The sequence below is a fragment of the Phalangium opilio genome, unplaced genomic scaffold (assembly GCF_054372755.1).
Source record: "Phalangium opilio isolate 3A_F unplaced genomic scaffold, DU_Popi_V2 ptg000079l_1, whole genome shotgun sequence".
Classification (NCBI taxonomy): domain Eukaryota; kingdom Metazoa; phylum Arthropoda; class Arachnida; order Opiliones; family Phalangiidae; genus Phalangium; species Phalangium opilio.
Window position 1 is genome coordinate 1,670,668 of NW_028324187.1, and position 24,127 is coordinate 1,694,794.

At 38.2% G+C, this 24,127-nt stretch overlaps 1 protein-coding gene across 2 annotated transcripts in view; it reads right to left on the reverse strand.

Moving 5' to 3' along the window:
* LOC149654132 (nuclear hormone receptor E75-like) overlaps positions 1-24,127 on the reverse strand; it is an 88,109-nt gene that overhangs the window by 13,481 nt on the left and 50,501 nt on the right. Inside the window, exon 1 of one of the 2 annotated variants that reach the window (XM_089845526.1) lies at positions 868-1,776. The exons of the other annotated variant lie outside the window; for it this stretch is intronic. Within the exon in view, the coding sequence (XP_089701652.1) occupies positions 868-958 (91 nt within the window). The 5' untranslated portion in view covers positions 959-1,776. Of the gene's footprint in view, positions 1-867; positions 1,777-24,127 lie in introns of those variants that run through there. 2 annotated transcript variants of the gene reach the window in all.

The window sequence follows — 24,127 nt, forward strand, 5'->3', positions numbered from 1 at the left end:
CTTGGGCTTGGGAAGCCTTTTTTTTCGAATCCAATAATGCCAAAACGGTGCTGATAAAAATAATAGATATTCACGGTCTTTCCCAAAAGCATATTTATACGTTTTATCATATTTTGACGCTACTGAATTGAAATTTTTTTTCGTATTACAGCAAATTTTACTTTCAAGTGTTAACAAAACGGTGATGTCTTTTAATTTTTAATGACAATTATTTAGAAAGGTCAAAGAGGTTATTTTGATGAAGATAATCAGATTAACATTATATTTGTTTTTTTAAATATTTGGGCAGACTTTTGAAAAAAAGGATTTTCAAGGAATTTTTGCAAATTTCCACAAAACCAAAAATGAGAAGAACTTTTGAAAAACACTTATCTACCAGTTAAACTTAAGTTAATTAACATTAGATGATTCATGTTTAAGAAACGCCTTAGTTAATTTAAGTGTAAATATCGAGAATTTCACATTGTTGTTGGGTTTATATCGTTCTAATATTGCAATAAAGTTTCCTCTTAATTTAAATGACATTCACTTTCACTGTCAAGTATCACCTTAGGCTCTAAACAAACGCAACAATAAAAATTGAAAATCTCGATTTATTCCGCTCACTAATGGGTATCGTCAGCAAAAACGTGAAAAACTATAATTTAGCATACCAAATAGAGCGAACGAAATGGAGAGCGTTTCCATTCAACAAAGATATAGAAGACATAAAAATGCATCCCCGCGGGTTATTTTAACTATCCACCTTTCACTTTCTACAACGATTAAGAAGGAAAACCTTACGTAAGAACCGCTAAAAACTTCCGAAGAGGAAAGAAAAAGCGCGCCAGAAATGAGGTTAAGGTGGAGACTCGGAGAAATATTTACCAATTTTGAGGTCACCCTCTTTCTTCTCCATCTCGAGCTCAACGTTAGGTAAGTTGCTCAACAATTGCAGATCCTTTTCGCTGAGTATCATCCTCGAACTCGGAGAGACGTAGGATAAATAATCCACACAACGATAAGAGTTGATAATGCAACAATTTCTACGAAACTCGTTCACAACGCGTCGTCATGATTGGAGCACAGAAAGAATACAACACTGTCGTAGGCCAACAAATCAGACTTTACTTCGATATAATATAACTCCGGATATATCGTCAAATGTCAGTTAAAGTCGCGCACAAATGTTTGGCTTGAATAATACGAGAAACTTTTCAAGGTTTCGGGAGCACAAATCCACCACGTCCGATTTGGGAAACGAGAGGGAGGTTTTTGAACGTTTTCACCGAATGTCACTGAGACTTTAAGTGAAAAGAAACGTATTTATGCCACGCTCTCGATTCGATAAAGGAATAAACCGTATATAAATGTGGTTTTAGAATAGCTAAATAGAGCGCCGACGGAGTCGACCTGATCGCTAGAAATTCAAGGCTCCGAATGACAGTGAAAGTGGACTGGCTGCTCGTTATGAGAGAGGAACCAGCGAGGGGGTAGAGTGAGAGAGAGTCTCTATCAGAGGGAGAAGCCGCTCTTCGGCTTCTCGAACAGGCTATGGCAATGAAGAGAAGGCGCGGGCGGGTAACTTGTTCGGGTGGAACAGGCCCTTTCAACGCTACACACTTTCCTAAAAACGAAAAGAGGGGGACCCGGGCAACCCCGAAAGCCAGGCCGGAGTGATGCCCGCTCGAAAGGTATACGGGGGTAACCGCGACTATACCCCCTTCCTCGCTTCGAAAAAGGGGGAGAAGTATATCCGAGTGTAGAAAAAATTCAACCCTGAGGAGAGGAGAAGACTATTGTACAAGCTACTAGCCTTAAAGCTACAACGCGTGGTATGCGCCTATTTTAATATACAAACTCGGTTTCGAACCCGCAAGGCCGACTCCTCCCGTATTGCCGTGACGTCGTCGTTTCCTCCGACCTATCAGAGGCGTCGAAACAATCCTCGGATGGAAGCTAGCTTGTAACATCCGTCGGAATTGGTTTCTCCTTTTCCCATAGGGGAAAATCATGGGGGTTTCAAAAAAGGAAAGCCTAACTCCTCCCTCGTCTGGTTGCTAGGTGAGGTTCAGTGACCGGCGTCTAGAAACTACACTTCGACAGTGTGTCACGCTCCAGCCATTCACCCTAGCTGCCAATGCCAGTTTCTGTTTTTCTTAGGATACCACAGTCCCTAAGCCTCTCTTAGCTAGCGCTTTTATTTCCCAAGATTTTTGGAATGTTAACCATGAATCGATATTACGCTACCCAAATGCGTTGGGGGAGTCATTGTACTCCCAAAACTTGGCTTTATTTTCAAGCGCATTAAACAAGATGGCCACCGAATAAGGGAGGGGGAAGAGAACAAAACGGGGACAGAAAACCTTTTCGGGGTTAAAGAGTTCGTTACGGAACTATCTTCGTTCCTGTTAAAACACTTTTCGAGGCCATTACCCTCATTTTTCTATTGAATTCAGTTCGAAGCTTGAATGATGTGGAATTACCAGGGTATTACGACACAGTGAAAGAAAAAAATCTATATTTCCCTCTTAATATACTGGATGGATATCATAAACACGAGCAGAATATACTTATTAACTGAAGAGTACTGCACTCGCTACAGAGGTCATCGACGTATTTTTCTTCACTTAAGAGGGCATCTTTGTACTAAAGTTGCAACATAGTACTTTTTTTTAACTAGGCCTAATAGTTACGTATCCGTTCTAGAGCTCCATATCTCACTGAAGCTACTGATAAAAATTAATACAATATTAAAGAAAAAATACTATTTCAGTAGGTCTATGCCCTCTAATTTTATTTACATCTGATAAAAATGGATGTCGAGACAGTCAATAGCTCCAAAGTTATAGAAGCTAATTCATTCCGAAGTAATCATAATCATATCAATGAAAGTGGTTGAATAAATGAATCAATCAATCAACACCCAGACTGAGCCGCTTTATCTCGGGAGCTGAAATTACGCATGGACGTTAGACATGAGTAGTAGGTACTCTGTACGATAAATGATTCCAATCGGCGGCCATCTTGGAAAATGGCGACCATAAATGTAAAATAATGACTTTGCTGTTTGTAATCTATTTATTAGGTAAGGGTTTGTCTTTCAACATAATCCAAGTTCAATAATGATCACTTCATTATAATACACTCCTGATAAGGCTCGACTTAATCGTTCATCGCTTTCCATGTGACGTACATACCGCCAAATCCAATGTCAATCATTGGTTCGTAACCGTGGATGCCAGATTCAAAGGAGATTCAATATTTCCAAGCAAGCCTTTGGGTTGGAAAGTCAATTTCAATTTATTTTCAAGCCAAAGGTCTTTTTTAACCCCAAAACAACCCATCATAGACCATCGCAGGAAGTTATAGACGTTTTCCGGAAGAGTGTTTACTCTTTGAGTGTTCAATGCTTCCTGGGGGTTAGGACAGATGCGATGCCAGTGTGGGATACTTGTAATAGAATATGGGAAACGACAAAAAAAAGTAAAATGACTAAATAAAAGCACGTACTGCATGGTGATTTGTTGTTTGGAAAACCGTTTTTTCTTTTATTTATATTCCTACAGTATAACAGTAATTTGTACGTTGTTTGTTAAGGGGTTGGTTCTATGTTTACGACGGAAACAAGCTAAGGGAGCGTTTGATAATTTTAATTTCGTTCTATGCGAGGTTCCCACGGTTTATCTAATTAAGATGTTTTCAATTTGACAATCTGAACTGAAACCTTTGAATATAGCAACAATTATCTTTCAAGGTCAATTAAATTTTATTTTATTTAAAGGGAGTGTGAAATATATTTGGAGATATTCGCCTCAAACCCTGATTCACAGTCCCTTTTCTTATCTCTATAGTCCGCTACCACGAACTTTCTCGTGACGTCATACCCTCCTATCTCTTACCTCGGTTTTGGGGACCATATTGGAAGTCGTCAACTCAGGCCATACAATTTAGACTACCAATATTGACGTCTCCTCCCCTCTCAGTACCACTCTATAAGCTATCTTTAACGGTATTAGGAGTTAATTGAACACATCTCCATGTAGTTTCTGAGATTCAAGCTTAATATTGAAAAAAAACCCGGTGTTTCAATGTTAATTTATTGCAAATTCTAATGTCTTTAATTTAGTATTATTGGTAGGAAATAAAAGCCTATTTTGACCTAAATTCAGAAATTATATAACAATCATAACTTATGACTAAAACTTATCACCTAGAAAGATCTAAGCCACGTTCGAATCAGAATGGTGTTCTAGCAGCTTAAATATACAACACTTGTTTGACGGAAAAACATAACACATCTTTCGTGGTATATATCTATCTATTTTATCTATATATATACTTTTATAGATTCATATTGAAAAATCGTCTGCGAATTTGTCAAGGCTGCAAGTCAGTTAAGCCTAAATCAAAGAATCGCAGACGGTTTTTTCAAATAGAAACTTTTTATCAGTAAATTTATGATGACTGGTTCGAGTGGTATTATATGAAAATTGTATCTATTCTTATCGTTTTAACACTAACTGCCTTTATGTACAGCTCATTATATCGAAATGATTTTTAATTTTGTTTGTGAATATTTGTAAGCTAGGCTATAGTTCAAGTATTTATTGCAATAATAAAAAAAAGGAAGGGGTTCAGTGACTCGATGATATCATCGTTTAGGAGGTGGTAGATTTATTAAAATTAATTCAAATTACACGTTGTTTCTCTAAAAAACACCGTTTACGAAAAAAGGTGTTTTTGCATAAAAGCATAAACAGTTTTTTAGGCATTATAATTTCCTCCGTATTGTTAAAGGTGTATAAATTCATATTGTACAATAGTGAAGCGCCCTGGGATTTGTTGTTAGTTATTTACACTTATTTTGGACTTCTAAACAGACGTGTCTAAAATGTTTACTTGACATTTCTAAATAATACAAATTCAGCTAATATCTTGTCGTTCTTAGCATGGATTAACTAACGCTAGGGATTGTTCACTAACTGGGTTTCCCACGTAATTCTATCGCCAACTACATGTTCCGAATTATTCCTTGATTCCCCTCTTCATTCCCCCAATTTATTGGACCAAAAAGGATGTAGATATAGCGCCATCTCTCGGCAAAATAAATAGTTTTGCCCAATTTAGGTAGTATTTCAATTTTGACGTCATAGACCACGTGATATTTGGTCCAATTTTCTTATAACTTCCTGTTAGGGATAGTAGCTGCTGCTAGGGGGCGTTTGGAACATGCATGTGTTATCTTTCTGGGGGAACGAACTATCCCTAGGTTAGTTAATCCATGTTCTTAGAATCTCTGCAAGATATAGCCGAGAATTCAGTCAGTACAGAAATAAATGTTTTGGCATTAACCACTGGAGCTAAAGCGAGTTACAGCAATGTCAGTGGTTGTTTCTTGGTCGCGCTTAAACCTTGGCTTTGAGGATGCGAGCATCGATTTCAAGGCCAAGATATACTTTTGCTCGCTTCTGCGTGAGCTTGGAAAGTCTTTGACCTAAGCCAGGAATCGTTGGCCTTGAATTTTGGCCCACCGCGCAGCTCACTGCGATTCTCTATATTACTAGGCGATATTAGAAGCATATTTATAGAAGTTGCGTACAATCACTACTTTAATCTTTACAATACCAGCTTTACTAACTTCAACTGCAACTTCTAATAAAAATAAAAATTACCTTGCGAAAGGTAGAGTGGAATGGGATAGAGGCTACGTTTATTTAAACCACGCCTATTTACGCCTTACAGATGAAAGCTAATTTTTCAAAATGTAATGTAGAATAACTTAGAGATAACATTTCCAGGGGAGCCACTTTTGATTTAAAGAGATTTTAGACTTGGAGGATTCATACCCTTCACACAAGGACTCAAGGGTACTTGGAGGACAGACTACTTTGTCCTCCAAGTATCCTACCATACTTGTATAAATGGTATGAATCCTTCTGGTCTAAAAACTATGTATAAACAAAGGAAAATAGGCCTAATTCTTCAAGTTGATTCCAGACCTTATCCTAAGATTAAGTAGGCCTATAACTTCTCTGTTATACTTCAACGTATTTACTTCTAATCTTACGTATTAATAGAAATCTCTCCGCATCTAGAAACCAACCGGCAACCGGCGGGGGATGAGAACGAGTTTTTTTTTCTTCATCTTCATCTCTCTCACCCTCCCTCCCTCTCTCTCTCCATCTTTCGACTCCACCATCTTTCTTTTGAAAAGACGCGACGCAAAAGCCAAGCAAGCAAGCAAGCTACCTCGATCTCTCCCTAATTTAGATTCTTTCCTTGGGAGCCTTCTCTTACGCGCCCTGTAGAAATAGGTCATGACATTGAAAAAAAGGTCTACCGGTACGCCAATACTTGAATACTATTGGCACGACGCGACGGAAAGAGAGAGAAAGTTGTAATAAAAGGAGAAGAAGATGAAGAAGTGATTAAGGGGGTGATTAGTTAAGAGACCTGTTACAAGTTCTCCGTTTCGGTTTCTCCCAAAATATCTGGTTTTGTTTAATTTTGGAAAAAGGTATAGGGGGTTTGTCACGTTTCTCTTTTTCAAGGTGACATTACAAGGCTGATGAGATAAAATTCTTGGAATACGATTTGGGATTGGATTGGAGTAGTCTACGTAGGTTTAGGGTTAGCTAATTGGACTGACTTTAAAGTTTTTTCTTAGAAATGTCGATGTTGAAATGATGTAATTTTACAAAGGGGTTAATAACTGCATGGTAATTGTTATTTTTAATTAAGTAATATAATAATAATACGTATGACATTCAATGGAGGTGGTAAACATGACTTCCAACAATCAACTTGATATTGTCAAACGTTCAGGGCATTGTCAATAGATATAAACACAACGCGGTATAAGAGTATGTCCCAGGCTTTCTAGTTAGCCATACTTAACTATAATCTTAGCTTCACTTAATCGTGTGGTCGCGGTATAAACATTCCTCATTAAGTCTACAATTAAGTTTCTAAACGAAAAGTGTAATGTTTTATTTATATAATATTTTTATATTAAAATAGTTTATCTCAGAATTTTATCGATTACTTTATAACAGAATGTAAGTGAGTGGGAATTCTGGTGGAGGAATTCAACTGCTAAGGTAAAATTCTCAGTGCAATGCCTTGGAACAGGCAAGAGCAAGCAGCATATCCAGGCCTCGCTTCTCTTCAAGATCGGAGAGGGGATTCCGAGATCGGAGATTGGAGAGAGCGAGCGAGAGAGAGAGAGAGAGAGAGAGAGGTGAAAGAAAAAACCTTATACTAGAGAGAGAGGGTCATCGTCCCCGCGGATAGAGGTCAGATTCGGGGTCAACTAAAATCGGAACAGGTTGAGAAAAGACGACCTTACCGAGGGTGGGAAAGAAATCGAACTGTTTAGAGCGTCGCGCTTTGATTAAAAGTCAATTTAAAACACTAATTGAGAGGTCAAATAGAGGGGGTCAACATTCTCTAATTAGTGTCACTAACGAAAAGGGTTAACTTTCACTTAAAAACAAACAAAGATACCACGACCTGAAATAACCCCTACAGAAGTGTAAACAGTTCTGTTATTTCGATATTTCAAAAGGGTTTAACTTATATTTATCAAATCCTAACGTATATATATGAATGTATCGTTAACGCCCAAATTTCCCACGCGATGCATACCAGGAGTATTGACTTTCATCAATGTTGAAAGTGAATACGGATTACAAAGGCTTAACTAACATATTATACACTTGCCAAGTTTAACGACACCACGCAGTGAGTGAGTGAGAGAGAGTTCAGACAGATTAACAGTCAAAAGCAGATCGCAAAGTCATTGGCCATACAGGAATTAGGGCTACTAATGCGTTTTCTCATAAAAGAGAGTCAGTCAAACTTGAAAACCGAGTTATGTAGGATCACGAAACATAAGAGAGGAAGGCAGGCACTGGCAGCCAGCGAGCGTTTCGACGGTTCAGCGACCGGAAACCGTATCCACTAACAAAATAGCTCTTGGTTCTTATTTTACTTTCTCTCTCTCCCAATAGTAATTTTTATCATTACCAGAAATTAGTAGAGCCGAAAGGGGAACAACGTGGTTTATTTAATCAGGTTTACAAAGTATTTCTCCCGCCTTTTTCTTTAGTTCTAACTTACTACGAAGAAGTTTGCTTCCCCCGAATTCCCCCCCAACGCCTTTCTTTAGTTTCTACAAGCTAACCCTAAGAAGTTCGTTGCTACTTCTTCGTTGCTTGTGTACAGTGTTATTATAGGTTTTAGTTTCTGTTTTTCTCTCAATGCATCAAGAATAGATGACAACAGAAGAAGTAATCTAACACTTCGAGCAGTTTAATTCTGTTACGTTTATATACATGATCAAACATACTAGTTCTCTTTGTTTTTGTTTATTTTTCGTTGTCACTGTTAAAATAATCACAATAGACTTAAGTAACCACAATTAAATGCCATTTCAGACGATAGAACTTTTTGATTCATTTAGATGAGTCAACTTAAGTTGAGCAAACTAATTGGGTCGTGCCAACTGCCAACGTAAGTTGGACAAGTGGAATTATCAAATTAAAAAATTATCACTGACCAATTTTGCTAACTCAACCTTTTGACCCATCTAGAGTTGTATCGTTTGAAAAGGCATTAAGTTAGGGGTAATTCCGAGAAACACATGATTGTCAAAACCCAATGTGAGGTAAATATAAATAAAAATAGTTGACCAAATCCCAATTTGTAACAATGCAACAATTAGGTATTCGTTATGAAACATAGCATCACTGCGATATAAGAAGTGTTAGATTTATGACTGATATGTTTCCTCCACAACAGAAAGTAAGAAACTTAATTAGACCGATTTCAGACAACAGGTTTCCTACGTGTAAGATTCAGGAACAAAGGGTTTGAAGTAAAGCGGGCATTAACCCTTAAATAAAAAGGGATACCTTGAGTTGTAATTAAAAGATGTACGCCTAACGCCTGTCGTAACAGCTTGCCTACGTGTTATTAAAAAATAAAAGGAAAAAAAAGTTAATTTTATTTTAGAGTTAAAACAAGCAAATAGTCGATATAGGTTTTTCACTTCAACCTGACATCAATGACCTGCTAGCCTTATGACGTTGACATATCCCGCGTGCTATCTAACCACTTGAATTAAATTCGTTTATTGACCTTCACGAATAGAGCGTGTATAGTATACCGGTAAAGTTTAACGTACTGTAATAACGCTTTAATCAATATTATAATGACTGTAGTATATTACTTTTTCACAGCGTGCACGCATAGGCCTAGACGAAACCGATGTGGTGCCGCACGTGTTTTGTTGTCAATTTAATATAAATTCGAATTAACAGCAAGCAAAAACATTTTAGAGGGAGTTGACCTTTGTATAGTTCAATTGACCTCTGAAGTATCAAAAAGGCTAAGGGACCTTTAATTGGATTTAATTTCATTAATATTTTATGAAAGTCCAATTCTCACAGGTACAGACTGTTTTCGCGCCAAAATATAACCACTAAAGGAGAAGGAAACTTGCTATAACACTGCACCAATCAGTAACCATCCAATATCATCATTCTATTTATGCAAATTTCCTTAATAAGGACGCTTATTTCAACTTAACAACAACATTTGATATAAACTGATAGGCCTTGTCAACGAGGTAATTGTCCTCAAGGAAAGAATTTTGAAGTGTCGTAGACCTTCTTCTTAGTATATAGTTGTTCCAATCATTAGGTTACTGGTTTGGGAAGCTCTTATAGTTTCCAATGATCCATTTTGTCTTGAGACGAAACAATTTAGAGACTAGATAAGAATGAAGGCGGTGGATGATGAAAAAGGGGGGAACGAAGGCTGGAAATTTAGCCAGTAATTGTACCCGTGTACCATGGAAAGGGGGTTGGGAAATAAGGGTTGTTGAGCGGATAGGACCAGGACGGTCAATACCCCATCAGTGTCTCGCGGTGCGGTTAGATCATCATCCGCAATACTCGCTTCTTAAGAGAGAGAAGAAGAAAAAACACACCACGTCTTGGCATTACATTACTTTTCTTTCTATAACAACCCTTGAACGAGTCTCGTCTTCAAATGCGATGTAGCTTGAAAGTTGTTTTAGTTTTTTTTGGCAATGATTTTTCGCGCCATGCAGAAGAGGAACCGGCTTTTCGGGAAGGCGAATCAAAGGGGGTTTTTCTGAAACACTAATGTTCGCGCTAATAACCGAGACTGCTCAACCCAGAAAAGGTTATTGATCAACCACCATACATAATAATAATAATAATCTAAGCTTTGTCTATGAAGGGATTTCCACACTAAGCCTGTGGCTTGTTTACAGGTGGGTCCCTTTGCAATGCATAGAGGGGTGGTGGCTAGCCCCTATGCCACAGCTAACCTACAGCGCCCTATACTAACTATTACCGTTAACCTCTGCAAGTTTTGATGGAAAGGAGAAACCGGGTTAGACCACGGAGGAAAACTCCTTTTAACAAGTGGGGAGAGAACTTGCAAACTCTACGCAGAAGGATTTGTTCCCAGATTTTCACCCGGGGCCACAGTCCGGGATCGAACCCGGGATCCTCTTGCTGCGAGGCGAAAGCGCTAGCCGCTACGCCACCCCACCGTTACATCGTGATTACAAATTCTCAAAGGACGAAACCCCCGAGTTGGTTAACTGCGGGTCTACTTATCTATAGATCTTGGCCATGAAGGATCTACTAAGAAATAGTCCTAGCTAGGGGTTTTCACTATAGAGAGCTTTCAGATGGGATAGTCACACCTTCCCAAGTCTTACCGCTGTTCTGGTAGCCATATTGGGTGGTCTCAGCTTCATTCCTGCGCCTTTAAACCCACCAATATGGCAGAGTAAATTATGTCACGAGACTCAGCTCCTCCTCCAACTGAAAGCTTTCTATAGGCCCTCACTGGGCCACTTTGACCAGTGGTCTTCTGGACCAATGTTCAGTACACTTCTGACAAAAACAAGAGTGAAGATCAGCTTTTGATTAAAATTAAAATTCAATACCCTCAGCTAGTTCTTCGTAAGTCCAAGAAATTCCCCCCTAAAATTTAAAATACCATTTAATTCCCTGAATTTTCCAGGACTTCCTAATTGACCTATAGGTTGTTATTTTCATTTATAACAGGTAGGCTTTAAATACGATTTTATTATAACATATCAGCAAACACCTTAAACTATCACATACATGGAATCTTTCGTTAGACGTTGATACGCCCATAAATTTGTAAGAAATACAATGGTGTATGTACCCTTCCAGTTTGTTACGTGTATCATACCGGTCATTAGCCTCATCCGACGAGTCTATCCGGTATGTTTTAAAGAAAAGAAAATCCTAACTCACTCGATCTCAAATATAAACATGGCTGGCACGTATTACTGGCTATGACGAGCAAAGGGGAGCGTGCGAGTAGTAGATTTCAACTCGGTCAGCATCGCGAAGAAAGTGCGTTAACACCGACTACATTTTCTTAAATGGAGCTATGGCAGCTCCTTACCTTAGACTGTATTAGATTCAATAAGAAAATAATACGGTGTGACTTTACTCCCGGAAAGGTTCTATATTACGGGGGAATGAACGGAAACCAAAAGAAAGCGTTGACTGAAATCTAAGATTTTTTTTTAAAAAAAGGGCGGGAACATACATAAGGGGGTACGAATACCAGTATAAGATACGGATGGTTACGTAAGTTTTTCAAATTCTGAACTTTAAGATATTTGTTTTAAAGGCAGTAATTAAGACTAATCAATGAGTCGAGGATATTTCCCACATTCCGGGATTATACCTTAGGCCTATGTTGCCATGGAAACGAACGAAGATGAGGACTAATTACATCAACTATGAACATCTTAGAAAGAGGGAGCGAAAGTCATACTTCGATGTAGGTTGTTGCTTGTTAGGCATCTTCATTTACACGCCTGTTAACTAACGAATAAAACTTATATTTGTTTTAAAGGCAGTAATTAAGACTAATCAATGAGTCGAGGATATTTCCCACATTCCGGGATTATACCTTAGGCCTATGTTGCCATGGAAACGAACGAAGATGAGGACTAATTACATCAACTATGAACATCTTAGAAAGAGAGAGAGCGAAAGTCATACTTCGATGTAGGTTGTTGCTTGTTAGGCATCTTCATTTACACGCCTGTTAACTAACGAATAAAACTTAACAATTCAGTCAACGTATTCCCAAATTTTTATAACTTTTTCAAAATCATTCCCGGGATGGATATAGGTAAGTAATAAAGTATTAAGAAAAGCCTGGATCAATATACACAAACATGAATTGGAAAAGTTCATCCGGAATCTATGGAGGAGAAATGTGTATAAAAAATTCCTGGGTATCTGAAATAAAAAATCTATAGGAGAGAAAGTTGATGGAAAACCCTCCGCTCCCTTTTATAATCCACGATGTATAATAATGATGCTAAGAGACGGGGAGGTATCGGCTTATTATATAAACCCATCGAGTTAGAAATTTTCATTGTCAAGGTCGGGAAAAGTGGTTTAGGGAAATGAATTTTTTTCACCATTTCTTCTTTCCTTCCTCGATCTAGGACTCTAGGTGCTGGTCATAGGCAAGCAAAGTTTATCGCAGTTATACTGAACTGGCCATCTAAAAAAAGCTTTTCAAAGCCATGTACAAATTTTAGCTTGTCCCCACCCGGTCAATAAAATAGAAATCTTAGGTTTAGTTAAGCGTATAGGTAAGAAGAAAAAAACGTTTTTTAAGGTCCTTTGCATGTTTTTTTTTAACGTCCTTACTCAGGTTCAATGTGAGGTGGACAAACTAAGAAGTGAAGGTTCTATATTTAGAACCAAATTTCGAATATATACCTATATATAAATTCACTTCGCACCGTTTGGTATAATTCCTTGGCCCTTCTTCCGTTCGTATGTTAGTAGGAGCAAGTGAAATTTTTTGGTGAATTATTTTTTGGGGACAAGCGAAAGTTGCACTGAGGTCGGTTTAAGATAGGGTTCTTTAACTTTAGCAGGGTGGTTTTTGAACCCTGAGTATGCACATTTAGAGGCAATTCTACCAGGATGGTGCTAAGTTTGAGGCAATTCTACAAGGGTAGTGCTAAGTTTGAGGCAACTCTACAAGGGTAGTGCTAAGTTTGAGGCAATTCTACAAGGGCAGTGCCAAGTTTTAGGCAATTCTACAAGGGTGGTGCTAAGTTTGAGGCAACTCCACAAGGGTGGTGCTAAGTTTGAGGCAACTCCACAAGGGTGGTGCTAAGTTTGAGGCAACTCCACAAGGGTAGTGCACATTTTGAGGCAATGCAAGAAGGGTAGTGCAAAAATTGTGGTAATACTATCATGAAGAAATGCCTAAATACACAGAGCTCATAACAAAACACCTTACTTAACCTTTCAGCGCATTAGACCATTTAACGCAGCGCAACCTCTGGTTGAAACGTACCTCAAGAGGGTACGTCGAACCCCACATAAGAATTTTTTCATCTATTTCTTTTTAAAGTTTTCTGTACCCACGATTTTTGAGAAAAACTTTTACCTCTCCCACTGTGTATTGATGCTAAAAATAAACTTTGTTAGGCCTAAAGGAACTCGGAGGAGGGAGGACTCGGTCTACGAATAGGAGATGATATAGAGAGGGGTGGAGGCCCTCTCCTCCCATTATAAAAGACCCTTGGAGAAAGTAAAAGGTCATGGACATCCTTGGGAAAAAAGGACAAACTTCTCTTTTTTTTTCTTTTCTGAACTTGAAAAACGTTGATATAAAATTTATCAATACTCCATTTGATTTTTTTTTTCAAACAGGAGTAAGGGATAGATTTATAAATTTAAAATTCTTCTAATCCAGGATTTCTACTTGAAATGAGAATTTATAGTATTGGTATAAGGCCTAGTTCTATTTATACTGATTTTCTTTTTTTACAAAAGAGAAATTTATCGCACCCTAAGAATTAGATTTAATGCACGATTTGTTACACACTAACTGCACCCATTAGAATTAGTAATAGATGTATTGGTGTTCTAATTTATTAGAGTTCGTGACCTTTGAGGTATTGGGACGGTGTAATTAATTAGGGTCTATAAGGTCAAGCACCGAAGAATTAGTAATAGATGTACTGGTGTTCTAATTCATTGGAGTTCGTGACCTTTGAAGTATTGGGAAGGGAAATTAATTAGAGCCCATAAGGGTTAAGCATCGACGATTATTATACTTATTACATGGCCATAAATGCGGAATTAGGCCTAAGAGAAGGTAATGAACTTATATTTCGCCGGTTCTTACACTCAGGCATAGATATTGGGCGCAGAAGGCATCGTACTGTAGGTTTCTAGCGTTCATCGACGGCACTGTTTTTATTCGAGCATTTGGGTCGGTGACCGTATTAAACACGGCGACGACGCGTTTTAGGCATGTAGGATATAGATAATTTCCCCCGCGATAGAAAACTGGTTGCCATAGAGAGAGCAGAGAGAGGCTTGAACATTTTGGCGGGAAGCTGTGTGGGGAAACAAACTTCTCTTCTCCACAACTGGAAGAATCCGTTTCCCGCCCTATCTTCTCTCTCGCGCCAAAACCTTTCGTACATATAAGCGTCGGCGCGCGCGCACGATCCAGCGTTCATGAGGTCAAAGCCAGGTCGACGAACCGAGGCAGTATGCCTATAAAGCTTTTATATACATACATATAAACACAACAAACAAACGGTAAAATCACTCCACAAAACGGAAGCGTATATAAGAATATGATGCTGTCAGCTAGCCTTTTATTATCTATACCTTAGTATTTTTTTTTAAATTGCGGGTATATTGCGAAAGAAGTTCAAACAACAACCACTCGTGATTGTCTGTGGAACTTTTTGTGGTTTAAATAGATTAAAGTACAACAACCCATACATACATACACTTGGATAAGATGTTACATTATTTATATTATATACGCAGGCCTGGATTAAGGGTGTGGCTGCTGAAGTCCAGGGTTATGCCTATTTAGGGTGGGGGTCCCAATGATTTGTATTTACCCAGGGATAGGTTAATCAGGCTCTAACTAGCTGATGTCCAGGGTTATTTAGGGGGACTGGTCAACCGCCACAAATAGGCTAATCATGGCCCTAACTTTTGGTATTTAAACTTAACAAGTTAACAGGAGAAGTTATAAATCTACGATCGACATTTTCCAAGATGGATACGGTTTAGAAAAAGACCATCAACGTCCCTACAATATAAGTTTTGGTATCGTAGGTCAAGGTGTCAAATTACGAAGGAACAATGATCTGTAAGTGAGTTGTGGACTTCGCAAATGTACAGATAAGGTTTCTAGAGTAACCGCTAGAAAATTCTACATAATTCCTTCCACAAAAACATATCGTTAATTTCTAAGAAATTCGAAATTTAACCCTTTTCTAAGGAAAAATTCGTTAAAGTTCTGAGAGAACTTCGTCAAAGAAGTCCAAGAAGCGGATCGATGAGCTGTATTCAAAACCATCCATTTCTTAGCACTGGGTCACTTCCATGATCCATCCCTTAATTATAAGAAAATTCGAAGAAATACCTAGTTACAAGGGTAACTTCACGCAGCGGTTGGTTTAAAACCAGGGGGTCATTAATTTTTAACTGATCCAATGAGAAAAAGCTACTAAAACTCTATTGAAAGATAAGGAGCTCCCCCTTCTGCATGCGTTTTTGAACCCTTTTAATAAAATGTTAATCCAACACAAGGCTCGATCATGAGATAAGAAAGGCTGTTCGATGAACAAAACACATATAGGGAACTAAAAATATGTTCCTCAGATAAGGAGGCGTCAAAGAAACCGTTTGTTAATGTTATATTATATAGAAATAAGAGGCCTCCCTCGCACCGTATATATACACGTGTTAAAGGCAGCTGCTTTCATAGTTTTTGCCTAAATGCGCCTGTTAAACTTCATATACAATCGTGTAAACTGATAAAAAAAAAGGTATATTAAAGCTTAACTGAATTTGGCAGCCTCAGTAATCGAATATAATAATCAAAGTGGGGCCACTTAAGGGTTACGGCGTAAACCCTGCAACCCCTAACAGGACAAACCTTTCTTTCAATACCTACATATTCAATAACACAATCTCACTTTGAAAGTGTAGTGCTTCACATCATCCTGGTAGTCCATACAGAATGTATTAGCTATTTGAGCCCTAAATCTACAATTTTTGGGTTTTATAAGTACCCCAACTCGTGAGCAAACATACCTAGAAATGATTTCATCTTGACTTCATCAGTTCAGTTCAGTTAAGTTAATGGAAAAGCGACGGAAACCACTCAAATAGCTAAACCATTCTGAGTATACTTCACTCAAATAGCTAAACCATTCTGAGTATACTTAACTCTAAGTCGGCGCCACCTTGGTGTTTGAGCTTTGCTAGCTTTGAAAGAGTTCAGCTGTCTGTGACATTGACCTTGTCTTCTTTTCATATTGAATCTATTTTAATTATATATTTTTTATCATTTTATGTATGACTAAAACTGCCTATATTGCTCAAGTATGACTGATAATGGGAATGAGAGAAAATGACTGTGAAGTTTTAGTTTTATTCATTGCGAGAGTGCGTGAGTTTGCTAATATATTACATGGTGATTAACAAATCCGTCACATTAATACAGACACACTGTAGCCTACAATGCGTTCAATTCGAAAATTACAACATCTTATTTATTCTAATTTAAATAATTAACGCCTATTCTATATTGTTTTTCATAAATTATAAAGTATGACTAATAAACGTGTTACGATACAAACATACCTTATTTTTTAGCAATTCAATTTCCCCTTCTAATTGAAATAATATGTTTTTATAACAATATAATGCTGCTATATTCCCCATTTTAATTTACTTTCATGTAATTAAACATCAAAGCACCATAAAAACACCTAACCACTTAAATTTGAGGTCATACCAAGCTATATAATTATATTTAAAAAAAAAATTAAACATACTAAAACCATGTTTTAACTTTTTTATCTAAATCAGGGTACACGCTCTCATACACCCTCTAATAATAATAATAAAAAAAAAAAATAAAATAAAAAACTAGATTTTTTTCTCTCTCATCCCTCTTTCGGAAGTCAACGTTCTCAAAAAATCTGGCAGTCCTGCTTACGCGTAATACTCTTACTTACTTCCGCACCCTCGAAATTGGTGGCAACAGCCTTGTAAATGAACCCATTTTTTCCGTGGAATCTGCGCATCATCTTTTTTTCTAGTTCTCCCGAGAAGATTTTTTCGGGGGTAGTCGAAAAAAAAAAAAATATCCAGAAGAGGAACCCCCAGGTCACTAGCCTTCCGTTCTATGTTAACCATAGATATCCCTCCGCGTTATAAATTTAAAAAAACCCACAATTCAGTGCGCGAGATAGATGACTTCAACCAAGAGGCCTAGGCCTGCCTTATTGTTTCTTGTGGCCATTGACATTTTAAGCCATGTGAAAAATATTCCAATTTGTTTTAATTATAATTTTAATTAAATTTGTCTCTCAACACCATTAATGAGTCACTTGTTAATTAATTAATATGGACTAATTACGACATGGTGTAATATATATGAGTTGGGTTGAAATTTAACTCTTTATAACCTCATAGTTCAAACTGTAAACTAACTAAAAAAATACTCGACAATACTTGCAGGGCCTACACCCCTATTTCCGTTGTATGACTTATGAACCAGAAATTTAACAGGGCAATAAGGGTTCGGTATATAATTAAGGTCAAAATAGATCCTTTGTTGAAATAGAGGGTAAATTTAGCATATTAAAAACTGGATGACTCGCCGGAAGTGACTGTAGATACCATAAATACCTTTCAGGATCTTTGAAATGTGCCGAATTGTAGATTTAAACTTAATAAACAAAGTAATCTAACCTAATTGTATCCCAAATTCTAATGAGTAAATAGAATAATCTAAGTCATAAGTAAGCCTACTACTAATTGTACCAAACTGGGCCTCCTTAGTAAATAGAGTAATACCCTAATGGCGCTTGGACACGGAGTGCACTGAAGTTTTCAGCTTTGCACAAACTTTACCAACCTCTGAAGTATCTACCACCTCGATTCTTTGTGACAAGAAAAAAAACTTATTCAAAATTATAAGCTACATACTATCAAAGATATCAATTACATAGGGTCGAAATCCAACGCCTCGCACCACTCAGTGAAATATGCAAGCCATACCACCCTCTCGTTTATGTAAGGAAAACTAGCTCCTCCATGGCATAATTTAATCTCCCCAACGAACTAAAAAAGGAGCAGATCGTTTACCCTTGAAAATTAAAACTTGAAAGGCTCTTAACCTTGGAATTCCACTCTTATTTTTTTATTTATAGGTGACTAGATCGAGAGAAGGTTGAACCAGAACTACGCGAATAATATATTCTATCCCCAACAGGGTGGTCAACGAACGACTCTCCACCAACCAGAACCCCCATAAGAAGCAAACGTGTTTTGTAAGTTAGCGAAATGCCGAGAAACTAATTCTCCCCCCCCCCATTTAAGTTTATGCAACATCACGAAAACCTCCAGAAAAAAAATCAAGCAACGTTCGTTAAACTCGTAAAAGCAGAGTCAAAGTCCCAAGTTGGCCCATAGAAATGTTAAAATTCAGGTTCCACTTTCTCGTTACATACATTTAGCAATAGAAGTCCATTAAATGAAGGCTCGCGTTGATCCGGACTCATTTGAGTCCAGTAGCATTTTAACTGCATTACAGGCCCAACAGGGCAATGCAGTACACTGGGCCATCTCCAGAAGTTATATGTTTGTGAAGTGCTCATCTAGGTCCAATGATAAGAGGACCCTGTTTCAATCCATGGGTCTAACCTTGCGTTGTTGAATCTCCATAGGTCATTTCTTTGTGGAACCCCTGGGCAAGTGGCCATCTAGGCCCATTGGATAAGAGGACCCTGTTTCGGAGCATGGGTCTATCCTAGGGCAGCAAGCTATTAAAAGCACTTGAAATGAAGGCACAAACGTCGAGTCATGGACATCGGACATTGTCATAGTCAAAATCTCCTCCTACCAAAAACTAACGACGCCAAGGATTTCCGCCAATAACTAAACCATCTCCCCCCATCCCTGAGTTAATAGTACCACCTCTCTGTAAAAATCATCCTATTGAAAATACAACAAGGCAGAAAAATTTATTATTTAGCGTCCCCCCCCCTTTCTCCCTACCGCTGTTCATGCATGCAACAGAATCAGAAGCACTCTCACATCATGCCATGGTATGAGCGTCGACCTTTATACAGCTTAAACGCGTTTCAAATCCGGAGGAACCAGTTTTTTTATTTAACAGCATCTCATCATTTAATGGTCCAGGCTTTAATACAGAGATCTTCCACAGGCAACGTCGATTTGCTTGGCCAGTTTCGCGTATACTTAAATACAAACGCCGCAGCAGGTCATACCTAGTTCAACAACCCAAATACCGACTTTCGCCAGCAGCTCAAGGTCTAGGTTATTCACCACTCTATGCCATAAAATGTTTCTTTTTTTACGGAGCCTTGCTGCTTAATAGCCATTACGCAACTGGGCAATTGAAGACCGACCAGTGTACATGGGCACGATGTCTAGGGAGGTAGCATGCATTCTCAGTGAAGACGCAATTTAACGCAAGAGGGTTCAAGGTTTTCCAGGGGTGGTTTAACAATGAAATATATTTTTTTTTTCTCTCTCTCTCTCTCTCTTCACCAAAAGTGGTAGTCGTAAATAAACGTCTTATTACGAAATATATATTGTGCATGTCATTATGTAGGCCTAAGTCGTGTTTTTGGAACAGATGTAAAAATGCTGTTATTATGATATAGAAACTCCTGGAGAAAAACTGTTTTGTATTTCTAAAGCGAACCTCGCAACTGACATTACAATTTCATTAATACCAATTACGTATTAATATATCCTGTAATGATCTATCATGACCGGAAATAACCTTACGTAATATCAATCGAGCTAATTTGGTGTGTATCTTCCCGTGTGTCATAACATACTAACTCCATCAGCTTAAAATTAACAGTCTACAAGCAAATACCGACAGTCACTTCCTACGAACAGTCAAGGCTATAAGCCCTTAGATAAACACAACATCTTGCAAAGACGTAATGTTATTAAAACTTGGCCCTCGGGGGATTCCTGCCAATGATACAAGAGGTTCGGTGTTATTAATAACTCCGAGGCAAATCCGCCTAATAAACATTTAATAGATTTAAACGATCGAAAGTGATCTCTTGGCATACCCGGTGGAAGTATTTTACTTCCCCCAAAAATATTTTCGGAACCGGATTACAACCCAAAAGAAGAGTCTCGAGACCAATGGCCTCAATTTTCGGAAGCGACGCTGCGGTGCAGGCCGGTTTTCGTACGTACGATTCGTCTTAAATCTTTTTGATGTCGGTTTACTAAACCAGCTCAGCAACGCGGCCAATGCATCCTAATAAGAATTTCTTGAACCCAAAGCAAAAAGCTATATAACGTCGGAAGAAGTAGTAACAACATCACTCTCTCGGATCGGTGGATCTTTGAGAGCGTGAACTTTCATTGGAAAGGTTGTTCACTTCCTCCGCGCCATTAATTTTTAGTTTTTCCTTCAATCTAGACTTTTTAAAAGAGTGATATGGATGCGAGGGTTCCATTTCATTGCATACTTTAGTGTTTGTTTGAATGTTATGATCCAGTGCAGGTAACAGCAACAGGTTCGTCAAAAGGGTAATATTTGCCAATCTGAAGAATGTATTTGGTACAAGTGCAGTAACCTTATAAGTTAGTTGACCTTCCAAATTCAATTCAAATGGCAATTAATTTGGTCTAATTTTAAAGGATGAATAGACCAAAACATGTCCATGGGTTTAGGGACATGTGCCCTGCACTTTACCCTGAATCTTTCAAGTCATCAATGTTAACATAAACAAGTTTTAAAACACCAACGCGTTGGCATTTTCGTAAAACGAAGATAAATGATTCCCTGAATTTTTCGACTATTCAAATGACTTTTCAAGATTTTCCCTGACCATACAGTGGCAACCCTGAAACTAGACACAACCGACCAATAATTCATTCATTCATTCATATATTTATTCATACAAACAACAGAAAAACAAACTCCACAACTTCCTAAAGACCCAAACTTACGTAACGACTCAATCATCAAAATAAATCTCACGTCTGATAAAAAAAGTGAGAGTTAAACATATTCAAATGAAAGTATTTCCTTCCTGAATATTCCTATTGAAGGCTAGCTGCGGTTGGTGAAAATTGACCCTATATGGACATCGAGAACCTGTAGAGGGCAAAGGACTTTAAGTGAAAATGTTACGATGACCTCGGAACTCTTGTCACTCTTAGCTGCAGCAGTTCATTGATCTTCGGATATCCGAGCTAGTCCTTTAATTCCATCAAGGTTTGATCCGAATGCATTAAACAATATTTGATATCTCTGTGTACAGTAAAAAGGTGCTATAGTATATAAAAAAAATTCCTACACAATTCAGGGGGTAAATATGATAAAACTAAAAGCCTCGGCCATTCCACGCTGTTCATGGAGCCATTGAGAGTTTTTCTATTGGACGTTTCCGCGTTTGACGTCAGGGCTTCGACCCTCGTGTCACTGATCCCATCCGTTTATATAGTTCCGTTTAGTTTGTATATAGGAAACGATTTTCGCGTGCCAGAGTAGTAGTTAGTCAAATCTAAAGCGTGCCATATAAATTTAATCCACAACGTACGTCACGTGGTATAATAAGGCCCGCGCGCTTTTATGAATAATTTTGCAGTCTTGGTTGCGTTTTTTTTTTATAAGTAGGACAAGCAATACTCCTATCGCATGCTTGATCCTAAGCTTAGAGGTCATGAACCTCGTCAACTGACCATATGATTAATATATTTCTATAATGATTTGTTTTGGTATTTATTATTGAAGGCTGACATGCATGTCAATTCCCCTGGTTTTACTGTTCAATCAATGCTTTATGAGCAAATATCTCCGTATTATATTTAAAAAGAATTAACATTCATCATTAAACGTTAGAATCAAAACAACGTAATGTAGGCCTAATATCCCTGTAAAAGAGCAATTTGTACATCAAATCAAAATGAAAATATATATTTAAAAAACAAAACCAATTGTCACCAAGCCAAAAAATTAAGAGTGCAACGACATCCCAAGCTCAGCAGCACCGGGTCGGTGTTTCGTCAAACATGTGCCTAGCCTGATGATGATTCCCTCTCTTGAATCTGTTGACGCTAAAGCAAGAAGCTAGTGCATGATGGGAACTATTAAAATACCCTCCCCTTATAGCTAGCTAGAGAGAGAGAGAGAGAGAGAGTCTTTTCGAAGAGCTAGTTAATTTCTTTTTTGTTCCTTTACTAAAATATATAAGTGGGACTTGAATTTGTTCTAAATCGCGACTTCCGAGTGCGTTCTTCCGTTTTGGGGTTTGAGGGGAGCCTATTGAGTGTATGTAGCTTCGCTGGCATCGGTGTTACAGCAAATTGTGGGTCAACGCGCCAGGCACGAGGACATTAACCTCCCGACGTTCCCCCGCAGGCCAGAGAGACGATGCACTTTCTCCAAAAGCCTTCTGTAATCAAAACTACATAGTGTATACAGCCTTGGGTATTCTGTATTAATAATATACTACACGTTTCCATAGCCACATATCCGATTAAATCGAAGAACTTGGGATTAAGTAACGCGCGTTGAGTGCGCGGTTTCCGAGAAATCCAAGGAGATATAAAGCATTTCACCGCAATCAGGGTTCAGGGGACTATAATTCATAAAAGAAATAAAGATTAACTTAGATATGGATCAGCCTAAATTGTTTATTAGAAAGAACATATATAGATGGACTAAAATATGACCTAAATAGGTGTAAAATAGGCCAATTAATCGAGATGGTCAACCTATAAACTTCTTCAGCAAAATTCGGTTGAGATTTATACCAAATTTCAAGTTCAAATTCCACAACATAAACCTAACCAATTCCAACCTAACCTTGTTAACCACCTTCAGTCAACCATAAAAACTCCAAAAACAAATGAAATCAATCCAAAGCAAAGCCACAAAACGAACCTATAAATTAAATTAATAATTAAAGAGAACTCATTCGGCATACTAATAACTAATAATTTAGCTTCGCGTTTCTATTTTGTTCAAAAAAAAAAAAATGAAAGCCTCCTGCCTGCATGCCCTAGCTACCCTAGCTACCCTACCCAACCCTGGGGTAGCTAGCTAATGAGGTATTGTAATCAACGAAGTATCACGCGATGGGGCCCTTCCCTTCGTGTCAAAGACATTGCCAGTGAAGGTACTAAGGGGGGACGGAGGGGGAGGTCTAATAGCTCTCTGTTAATGTAAAAACAGCCTATATACGAGCACGCAGAAATGAAGGGGTCAGTAGCCGGTTACACAGCACGCGGAAAGGAAGAAGCTATAGGCCTTGACAATGAACGAATAGAAAGTATCTTCACAACAGCGTGGCGATCGACATAGTCTCACGGTCCAGCTTCTACGCCTGCTTTACCTATTGCAAGGGACCGAGCAAGTACTTGTGCTCAACTTGGACAGAGGTGCATGCAAATAAACTGAACATGAAGAAGCCCATGAGAATGGTTTGAATTTGACCTCCATGAAGGTCGTGATGACGATTGTTTTCAAGAGGTTGTTAGTCAAAGGTTCCATAGAGAGTGCCTCGTGAGATGCAGACTATACTGCTACCCACTTTGGAAAAGGGTCTCATTTTATAATAGGTATTTGTCGGAACATAGGACATCAACCCAGGCTTTTTTTTATTATGTTTCAATCAAAAACTTAATGCTCGATTTATAAAATTTAAATTACAGTTTATGACTAACGACAACCAGGTGAAGTCCTTACTCCGATTATGATAATTAAAGTTTTACGTCACTATTTTCCAAAACTTTCTCTACCTCATCACTTTACTCGCCGCCTCCTAGTGCCAATGCTCTCGGTGGTAAAATCGAAGGAAGGTTATAGGCCTTGGCACACATGCTTTTATATCCCCCAATGTTTCTCTTACTACTCTAGCTACACAGAGAAAAAGCGGTTCAGTGAACCTATAGGGCGGTTTAATGCCAAATTTGGGTACACACACAACACTAGCTATGGTTATACCAAGCTCCCTATCCATCTCAAGCGCTAT